At 45.2% G+C, this 10558-nt stretch overlaps 2 protein-coding genes across 2 annotated transcripts in view; one reads left to right on the top strand and one right to left on the bottom strand.

Annotated features, from left to right (window-relative positions):
* PIP4P1 (phosphatidylinositol-4,5-bisphosphate 4-phosphatase 1) overlaps positions 1-6772 on the bottom strand; it is a 35662-nt gene extending 28890 nt beyond the window's left edge. Inside the window, exon 1 of the mRNA XM_027553429.1 lies at positions 6601-6772. Within this exon, the coding sequence (XP_027409230.1) occupies positions 6601-6763 (163 nt within the window). The 5' untranslated portion in view covers positions 6764-6772. The remainder of the gene's footprint in view (positions 1-6600) is intronic.
* Positions 3811-10174, top strand: LOC113900013 (purine nucleoside phosphorylase). The gene is made up of 6 exons (XM_027553424.1): positions 3811-3977; positions 5849-6018; positions 7978-8081; positions 8286-8461; positions 8553-8743; positions 9537-10174. The coding sequence occupies exons 1-6, from the start codon at positions 3967-3969 to the stop codon at positions 9752-9754; spliced, it is 870 nt and encodes a 289-aa protein (XP_027409225.1). The 5' UTR covers positions 3811-3966; the 3' UTR covers positions 9755-10174.
* Positions 10175-10558: the final 384 nt, after the last annotated feature.

The following is a 10558-nucleotide window of genomic DNA, read 5'->3' as shown; positions in this document are numbered from 1 at the left end:
ATATTCAGGATTGATTTCCTTTGAAATTGACAGGTTTGATTCCTTGCTATACAAGGGACTCTCAAGAGTCTTCTCCAGCACCACAATTCGAAAGCATCAATTCTTTGGAGCTCAGCCTTCTTTATGGTCCAACTCTCACATCCATACATGACTACTGGAAAAACCAGTAGCCTTTGACTATACGGACTTTTGCCTAACTTTGACTAGACAGACCTTTTGTCAGCAAAGTGATGTCTCTGCTTTGTAATATGCTGTCTAGGTTTGTCATAGCTTTTCTTCCAAAGAGCAAGCATCTTTTAATTTCATGGAGGCACTCACTGGCTGCAGGGATTTTGGAGCCCAAGAAAATAGTCTGTCACTGTTTCCATTGTTTCCCCATCTAGTGATGGGGAAGTGATGGGACATCTGCATATCTGAAGTCATTGCTGTTTCTCCAGGCAATCTTGATTCCAGCTTGCATTTCATCCAGCCTAGTATTTCATATGATGTACTCTGCATAGAAGTTAAATAAGCAGGGTGAAAATATATAGCCTTGATGTACACCTTTCCCAAGTTTGAACCAGTCTGTTGTTCCATGTCTGGTTCTAACTGTTGCTTCTTCATCCGCATACAGGGTTCTGGTAAGGTGGTCTGGTATTCCCCTCTCTTCAAGAATATTCCTCAGTTTGCTGTGTTCCACACAGTCAAAGGCTTTGGTGTAGTCAATGAAGCAGAAGTAGATGTTTTTCTGGAATTCTCTTGCTTTTACTACGACCCAATGGATGTTGGCAATTTGATCTCTGATTCCTTTGCCTTTACTAAATCCAGTTTGTACATCTGGAAGTTCTCAGTTCACATATTGTTGAAGTCTGACTTGAAGGATTTTGAGAATTACCTTGCCAGCATGTGAAATGAGTGCAATCGTGGGGTAGTTTGAACATTCTTTGGCATTGCCCTTCTTTGGGATTAGAATGAAAACTGACCTTTTCCATTCTTATGGCCACTGCTGAGTTTCCCAAATTTGCTGGCATATTGAGCACAGTACTTTCACAGCGTCATCTTTTAGGATTTGAAATAGCTCAGCTAGAATTCCATCACCTTTACTAACTTTGTTAATAGTGATGCTTCCTAAGGCCCACTTGACTTCGCAGTCCACCATATCTGGCTCTAGGTGAGTGACCACACCGTCATGGTTATCTGGGTCATTATAGTTCATCTGTGTATTCTTACCATCTCTCCTTATCTTCTTCTTCGTTTAGGTCCATACCGTTTCTGTCGTTTATTGTGCCCATCTTTGCCTGAAATGTTCCCCTGTTATCTCTAATTTTCTATTTTCTATGTACTCTGCATAGAAGTTAAATAAGCAGGATGAAAATATATAGCCTTGACCTACATAGAGGAGATCTCTAGCCTTTCCCATTCTTTTGTTTTCCTCTGTTTCTTTGCATCATTCACTTAAGAAGGCTTTCTTATCTCTCCTTGCTATTCTTTGGAACTCTGCATTCACATAAGTATATCTTTCCCTTTCTCCTTTGCCTTTCGCTTCTCTTCACTTCTCAGATATTTGTAAGGTCTCCTCAGACAACCATTTTGCCTTGCTGTATTTCTTTTTTGGGTATGGCTTTGATCACTGCCTCCTGTACAATGTTACAAACCTCTGTCCATAGTTCTTCAGGTACTCTTTCTATCAGATCTAATCCCTTGAATCTGTACGTCACTTCCACTCTGTAATCGTAAGGGATTTGGTCTAGGTGAGACCTGAATGGCCTAATGATTTCCCCTACTGTCGTCAATTTAAGCCTGGATTTTCCAACGGGGAGCTCATGATCTGAGCCACAGTCAGCTCCAGGTCTTGCTTTTGCTGACTGTTTAGAGCTTCTCCATCTTCAGCTGCAAATAAAATCAGAGTTTGATATTGGACATCACCATCTGGTGGTGTCCACGTGTAAAGTCATTTCTTGTGTTGTAGGAAGAGTGTGTTTGCTATGACCAGTGCGTTCTCTTGTCAAAACTCTGTTAGCCTTTGCCCTGCTTCATTTTGTACTCCAAAGCCAAACTTGCCCATTACTTTTGACTTCCTACTTTTGCATTCTAATCCCCTATGATGAAAAGGATATCTTTTTTTGGTGTTAGTTCTAAAAGGTCTTGTAGGTCTTCATAGAACCAGTCAACGTCAGCTTCTTCAACATTAGTGGTCAGGACATAGACTTGGATTACTGTGATAGTGAATGGTTTGCCTTGGAAACGAACTGAGACCATCCTGGTCATGTTTGAGGTTGCACCCAAGTATTGCATTTCACACTCTTTTGTTGACTATGAGGGCTACTTCAGTTCTTCTAAGAGAGTCTTGCCCACAGTAGTTGGTCTTCCGAATTAAATTCATCCATTCCCGTTCATTTTAGTTCACTGATTCCTAAAAGAGTAATGTTCACTCTTGCCATCTCCTATTTGACCACTTCCAATTTACCTTGATTCATGGACCCAACATTCCAGGTTCTGCTTTGGCTCAGCCTCTTCATTCTTTCTGGAGCTATTTCTCTTCTCTTCTCCAGCAGCGTATCTACCATCTACCAATCTGGGGGTCTTCATCTTTCAGTGTCTTATCTTTTTGTCTTTTCATACTATTCATGGGGTTTGCAAGGCAAGAAAGCTGAAGTGCTTTGCCATTCCCTTCTCCAATGGACCACATTTTGTCAAAACGTTCCACCATGACTCATCTGTGTTGGGTGGCCCTACCCTGCCTGGCTTATAGTTTCACTGAGTTACAGAAGGCTGTAACATGTGATCCATGTGATCATCTTGGTTAGTTTTCTGGGATTGTGGTTTTCATTCTGACTGCCCTCTGATGGATGAGGATAAAAGGCTTGTGCAAGCTTCCTGATGGGAGGGACTGGCTCTGGGGAAAACTGAGTCTTACTCTGAAGGGCAGGGCCATGCTCAATAAATCTTGAATCCAATTTTCTGCTGATGGGTGGGGCTGTGCTGCCTCCTTGTAATTTGGCTTGAGGCAGCCTATAGTCTCTAAGGTAGGGCTATATGTTTTTCCAAATCCTATAATCTCCAGATCAGCTTAATTGCTAGTGAAATTTCTCAGTCAGGTTCTGCTCTTTGTGACCTCATGGACTATACCCAATATATAGGGTAGATGCCCAATATATAGGGCACCTACCTAGCTGGGGAGTTCATCTTTCAGTGTCACATGTTCACGGGGTTCTCAAGTGAAGAATACTGAAGTGGTTTGCCATTCTCTTCTCCAGTGCATGGACTATACTGTCCACGGAATTCTCCAGACCAGAATACTGGAGTGGGTAGCTAGCTGTTCCCTTCTCCAGGGGCTCTTCCCACTCAGGGAGTAGCACCCAGGTCTCTCACACTGCAGGCGGATTCTTTACCATCTGAGTCACCAGGGAAGTAGACTCACCCTTTTTCCTTTGTTCAGGAAGGAACTCAGACAGAGGCTACTTAATTTTATTTCGAGTTTGCAGGATCTAAGGTTTAAATTTTTCTCTTTTCAAATCTCTCATGATTTGCTGTAGACACGGTCAGGAATGGGGGTGCAGACAGATGGTTAGAGGTTCTTCTTCCGAACTTCTAGCCCTGTTCCCGCACAGGCTTCCAAGCTGGAAACCCGACGTGCTGTAAGGACTGGGTGCAGAGGCACAACACTGGACGCTCCCACCTCCCTCCGTCCCGTCTCCCCTCCCACTCCGCCTAAGCTCAAGTGCAGCTAGACTGTGGCTGGAAAGAACTTCCATTAGATTTAGAGGCTTGCCCGGGGCTATTGAGTCTGGGCGGGTCACCATGGAGACGCAGCCAATGGCTGAGTACTCGCTTGCCATTGGCTGGGGACTCTGGCGCTGGGGATATAATGAGCCAGCGCGGTGCAGTTGCTGGGTGGGTAACACTGTGTTACTGGAGCCAGCTCAGCTCAGCGGAGCAGATATAAACCGAGAAGGGCAAACTCATCGAGAGGGCGTCTTCGGGACCATGGCGAATGGGTAAGGCGGGGACCAGGCCCAGGGGATCCAGGAGGACCTTGGGGAGAGGAAATGGCTATCTTCGAGCCCTGAAAACACAGCACTCTGGGTCTCGAGATTGCCAAGAGCGGGAATGAGTGCCCCGGAGATGCAGAGAGTCCTGGCTAGGAGCATGGTATCAGGGGCAAAGCAGCAGAGCAGTGGTGCGGCCGGCCCTGGCAGGGGCGCCGGCGGGAATCGAGCAGGGTGGCGCCATCAGAGCAGGAAGGGGACTGGTTAGTAAATCGTGGACTACTCCGTAAAGGACCCGGTGTTTGTGTGTGCGTGCGCTGGGCCACGCACTTACTGAAGCGAGTATAGAGAGAGCGTGCTTCTCCACCCACATGTCGGGGAAGAGGTCTTCTTAACCCATATGCTCGTCACTGATTCCGATTCGAGAGTGTAGGGAAAGCCGCGAGGTACTTTTGGCGCCCGTATCTAGAGTTCCTCCTTCCGAGGAGAGAGTACACCTCGTCCCTCGCGAACACTTCTCTTCCCTCCTAGTTGGAGGTCCAATTAAGTTGCTGATGGCCTCTCCAAGAAAATGAAATTCTTACTCATGACAGATCCTTCCCATTCCCTGCCACCCCTCCCCCACCCACACATCCCACCCCGCACTCCCTCGCGCCCTTGCCTTTGAAAACCTTTATTTCTGCTTTTGTCCTTGAAATCCCTACCCAGCGTTAGGGATCACGGTGGCTTCAGGGTGCCCAGGGATTCGGGGCATTTTTGGGATATTGATGGCTAATGAGGAAGTCCTGTAAGCTGTGGCTTCGACGTGCTTGATGAGCCAGGCTTCACTACTATTTTCCTTTCCTTTGCACCTTTTGGGGGTGATATTTGATTAATATCTACCATCTCACTGCTTTTCTCATCTCCATCATCCTTTGACCCCAATTCTATTGCCTCTACCCCGTCCCTTGCCCAGCTACTTGCCTGAGGGTAGCCCAGTGTGAGTCATTGAGTTTCCAAGGCAGTACTTTTGAAAGAAAAAAAAGGTTTCCTCTGGAGGTTTGGTTAGTTAGTTGTGTTCAGCTCTGTGACACCTAGTCTCCCCACCTCCCTTCTTGTTTTTTTCCAGATAGGTATGAGAGAATTGGACTAGAATTGTGAGAAAAATTCCCAGTTGATTCTTGGGGGTGTCTGGTTATGTCTTTAGGTCTCTGAAAGGCAAAGGACCTTGGATCTTGATGAAGAGAAGGAAAGATGGGAGAAGGCAGGGAGGAAAAATACAGGCAGGGGGAAGAGTTGTAAAAAAAAGGGAAAAAAAAAAGGTTCAAGTTCTGTGGACCTGTACCATGATTTTATGGACTCAAAGATCTTTGGAGCTTGTTAGCAAGTTTTTAATTCATTTTCAAACAGAGCCTATACAATAGGTGAGGCCAATCACATTCCCTTGCTTTACCCTAGAGAAAAGAATTTGAAGCACAAGTTAACTTGCTTAAAAAGACAAAATCGGGACTAGAATCCAGATAAGAGTTCTGCTTCCCTTAGGCCAGAATTATGAAACCTGTTTTCGGATGAAAATTGCCTGAGGCACTTTTGTAAGAAATAGAGATTCTGGGGCCTCTCCCCAGAATGATCAATCTGTAGAGGTGGGCTCCAGAGTCTGTAGTGTTCACAAGCTGCTGCTGAGAAACTTACACAGTCAGTTCTCCCCCAGTTCTTGACAACCAAATTTGTGGCCTGGATTTGCTTCTTTGTGCAGTAGCTTGGTCTAGCTCCTTGGCCAACTTCTGTATCCCCTGTCATCTTGGTACCCCTGCCAGCCTTTCTACACTGAAGGTTATTATTTTATGATACCCTTGGGTTGGGAGTGAATCTCACCTTGGTTTTCCATTTTTTCCTGCTAGATATACATATGAAGATTATCAAGACACTGCAAAATGGCTTTTGTCTCATACCGAACAGCGACCTCAAGTGGCAGTGATCTGTGGTTCTGGGTTAGGAGGTCTGGTTAACAAATTGACTCAAGCCCAGACCTTTGACTACAGTGAAATACCAAACTTTCCAGAAAGTACAGGTACTGGCAAAGGGAAGGGGGGATGAGACTGACGGATACTGATGGGATTGTGATGGGAGGGCAACACTTCTATACCTGATCCTGGGTATCCTCTGTAGCATTTGCCCTGCAACAACTGTTGTGAGAGAGGGAAAAAACCCATCAAGAATCGGAATGACTTTAGAAAGAAATTCCTCCAGTAGAAACATTTTAACAGACAGAGCATGTGTGTGTCAATGGTACTGTATGATGACATATTTCCTGTGCCTAATGACTCAGTTCCTAAAGCTTTACATCACTTCCTATAGACATCCTTTCCCCCCACACATTGTGGTCAGCACATCTTCATACACCTCGCTCATTTCTTTCAGTCTGCATCCCAAGTGGAAAAAGAAGTGCCTGTAACCTCCCGGGACAAAGTCAGCCCCCCACCCCCACCCTATCCTGTGTGTTCCTACCATTCTCAGTCTCCCCAGCTCTGGCTCCAGTCCTAGAATAAGGCACACACTGCTACATTCCAGCAAATGAACACACTGACTGCCATGTTCTTGCAGACAAATACCCAGGTAATATATGAAAACACAAGAATTGCTTCACACTGACCTTTGTTGGGGGCGGGGAAGGGCCCCCTGTGCACAGTGGAGCTCTGAGGGATCTGAGGAGAGTGTATCCAGCATCTCAATAGCAGCCAGAAGCTCCAAGGCCAGACTTCCCTGGAAGTCCAGTGGCTAACATTCCACAGTTCACTGCAAGGACTGGGTTCCATCCCTGATTGAGGAAGTTTCTCATGCCAAGTGTGAGGCTTAGAGGAGGGTCAGGTGAGAAATGGCCAAGTTTACTTGGTCAAGGACAAGGGTAGTTTATTTGGTTTAATTATTAATTTCTCAGGACTAACTTCTGTTGGTTTATTATTAATTTTAAACTTTGTCAACTTATTTTTTATATACTATTTGGGTTTTCCTAACTGTATCACCTCTGCTCTATTACAGGTAACTTTTTCATATGCTCCTCAATCTCTGAGTACCCTCTGAGCTCTCCCTCTTTGTTTTGGTTCTTCTCCCAGACCATTCATTCCCTTCAGAAATGTTAGATGAGAGAAATAGTAAGAATTGTTACTGTGTCTGTGTGAGGAGTTATCTTTGCAGTCCCACGCCCCTACCTGTCACATACAGGACATGTATTCCCACAGGACTATTTTGTGAGTCACAAAAAAGATTTGTATGGGTCCAATGTCAGCCCCTTTCCTTGTTCATAGCCTTTTTAGGAAGCTAGGCTATACCATGAGCTGCCTTTCACGAGTGAGGAAGCATATAGCTTAGTTATGTTCATAAGAATATGCATTTTGAGAGTTTTGAAAATTTTGGAAAAGAGGTCTATGACTACAACACTCGATGCATTCATTATTACCTACTTACTCTATTTTTACCCACTATTCTATTACCCACTTATTTCTTTTATTCTCTTGCCTTATGTCTTTCTCATTCTTTTAAAGGTCTTTAAAAAGTAACTGGTGTATATTCACATTAAACATCTTTGCCCCCATCGCTGTAATCTCAGAGTGTACTTGTATCTAAGTTTATGATTAATTTCTGTCTCCCCCCAGTGGCTTCCCTGGTGGCTCAGTAGTAAAGAATCCACCTGCAGTACAGGAGACCCTGGTTTAGTCTCTAAGTCGGGAAGATCCCCTGGAGAAGGGAATGGCAACCGACTCCAGTATTATTCTTGCCCAGAGAGTCCCATGGACAGAGGAGCCTGGCAGGCTATAGTCCATAGGGTCACAAAGAGCTGGACACGACTGAAGCGACTGAGCACACCTCCACCAGACTTAAAGTTTCTGAGAGTGGAGAGGATGATGTTTTCTATTGGTTAATTATACCCTCACATGTTGAACACAGTGAGTCAGGCCAGTGTAGGTGCTCAGGGGATATGTGTTGTATGAAAGCATCATTCCATGCATTTCCTTCTCTTTTCTGTATACAGTGCCAGGTCATGCTGGTCGACTGGTGTTTGGGATCTTGAATGGCAGAGCCTGTGTGATGATGCAGGGCAGGTTCCACATGTATGAAGGCTATCCGTTTTGGAAGGTAAAACAGGGGCACAAGCCTGATTGGGTCTGGAAGAAGGGAGATAGAGCTCTCTCTCCTATTTTACTACCTAAATGATTAGGCAAGGTAGATTTTTGGTTCTCTCCTTTCTCTTCTTTCATGATGTATGTCATGTTTATCTGCATGGGTCTATTGGTAAAATTTTAAAGAAAACTCTCTGATGTTTTATCTTTCACTTCTAAGGTGACATTCCCAGTGAGGGTTTTCCGGCTTCTGGGTGTGGAGACCCTAGTGGTCACCAACGCAGCTGGAGGGCTCAACCCCAACTTTGAGGTTGGCGATATCATGCTGATCCGTGATCACATCAACCTACCTGGTTTCAGTGGTGAGAACCCTCTCAGAGGGCCCAATGAGGAAAGGTATCTATCCTGCTTCTTTTTGTTTAGATGGGTCAGCTTGGGAGAGCTCCCTGAATTCCATTAATCTGACATAATCCAACCTGTGCTCTAGGTTTGGAGTTCGTTTCCCTGCCATGTCTGATGCCTACGACCGGGATATGAGGCAGAAAGCTCACAGTACCTGGAAACAAATGGGGGAGCAAAGAGAGTTACAGGAAGGCACCTACGTGATGTTGGGGGGTCCCAATTTTGAGACTGTGGCAGAGTGTCGCCTGCTGCGGAATCTAGGGGCAGATGCTGTTGGTGAGAAGGGGAACTTGGCTGGTGGCTTCATAATTTTGGGAGACTTTTTTGTTTTGTTTTGTTTTTGGCTGCTCTGCAGGGCATGTGGGATCTTAGTTCCCCAATCAGGGATTGAATCTGCAGTCCCTGCATTGGAAGCACAGAGTCTTAAACACCAGATTGCCAGGGAACTCCCTTGACTGGGAGGCTTGCAGAGAGGATCCTGGTAAAATAGGTTGGAAAAGAGTAAAAGATTGTAGATTTAGATGATACACTGAGGGAGGGGTCTGCTTTAAGGGAAGGTTGAATTTACTGACTTTAAAGGTGATTGGGAGGTTTGCACTATAGCCTCAACCCACCACCCAGCACCAAGGACTTTAACCAGTGTAATGCTAATGTGAAAACTGTCCACTGTGTGATAACTGTTTTTGATGGTTTTAGCAAATATCATAGGCACCTTCTATACCTCTGGCTGGAAAATAGAATCGCAACATTAGAACTAACATTAAAATGATCACAAGCAGAGATAGAAATAAAGTATTGCAACGGTGATATTATAAGAAGTGTGTAAAGCCCCCTGAAGCCCAACTCTTTTAGGTAACACAGAACAACCTAAGCTTGACACTAGTTTAGCTGCTTGGTTGGATGTTTTCTTAGTGTCGAATTGTCAACGAGGTGATGAATGGAGGTGAGGCTAAGGGTCATTTGGGGATTCTGACAGTTGGTTTCCCTCTTTCTTCACGTCAGGAATGGAGGTGAGGCTAAGGGTCATTTGGGGATTCTAACAGTTGGTTTCCCTCTTTCTTCACGTCAGGCATGAGCACAGTACCAGAAGTTATAGTCGCAAGACACTGTGGACTTCGAGTCTTTGGCTTCTCACTCATCACAAACAAGGTCATCATGGATTATGAAAGCCAGGGGAAGGCCAATCATGAGGAAGTACTAGAGGCTGGGAAGCAAGCTGCACAGAAATTAGAGCAGTTTGTCTCCCTTCTTATGGCTAGCATTCCAGTGTCAGGGCACACCGGTTAACCAGCCCCGGAGTGGGTTGGCCTCTCCATTATGGGATCCGGGGAGCTGCTGCCTATTTCAGCCCTTGCTGGAGTCACGTGCCTCTGCCTTAGGTGGCGGCAGAAAGGAGGGTCACCTTCCCTGCTTCTTCCACCAGACCTTACTGGTGCTGAGCCCTCTTCTGGTCATTTTGTCATCTCAAAATGATTTCCACTCCTATTCCTCTTCAAGAACTGGAGCCCCAACCCTAGCACACATCCAAGGATTTAGTTTGGGGCCCTCAAACTCAGCACAGGAACTATTACTGGCTTAAGATGATTCTTTCACATTCCTCGGAGCTCAGTTCTGCCTCCTCAGAGCATGGGCGACCATACAGGGAAGAGCCTATTGCTTTTGGATTTTTATGCTATTGTATTTTGAATAAAGACAAAGATGAAGTAATTTCTTCATTTTTATGTGATTTGGGATAAGGTTGGCATATGGACCGAGAGTGACATGAAACCAATCATAAGACCACATTTTGTTCGACTCTGTGCTTCTCAGACAGCGAAGAACTGAGATGAGGTGGTATGTGAATTCAGGGTAGGATGAAGCAAAGGCAAAGAGGTGAAAGTGAGAGGAAGTGCTAGAAGATAAGGAAAGGCTAACTTCGGGCACATAATGGCTACTTCCCTTGGATCAGTCTTCCTCTGCCCCTTTGCTTTCTGGTAGTTTCTGTCTACTCATGAATATCTGAATTAGTTCACTGACCTCAGCTTGTGTTCCATAGTTGCCATTTCCTTGTTATGCCCTAGTTGTATTTCCTATTGATTTCCTTCAGTTCCC

Source organism: Bos indicus x Bos taurus, chromosome 10 (assembly GCF_003369695.1).
Source record: "Bos indicus x Bos taurus breed Angus x Brahman F1 hybrid chromosome 10, Bos_hybrid_MaternalHap_v2.0, whole genome shotgun sequence".
NCBI lineage: Eukaryota > Metazoa > Chordata > Mammalia > Artiodactyla > Bovidae > Bos > Bos indicus x Bos taurus.
The sequence above is the reverse complement of the archived record's forward strand: the minus strand, read 5'-3'. Positions and strand labels throughout refer to the sequence as shown.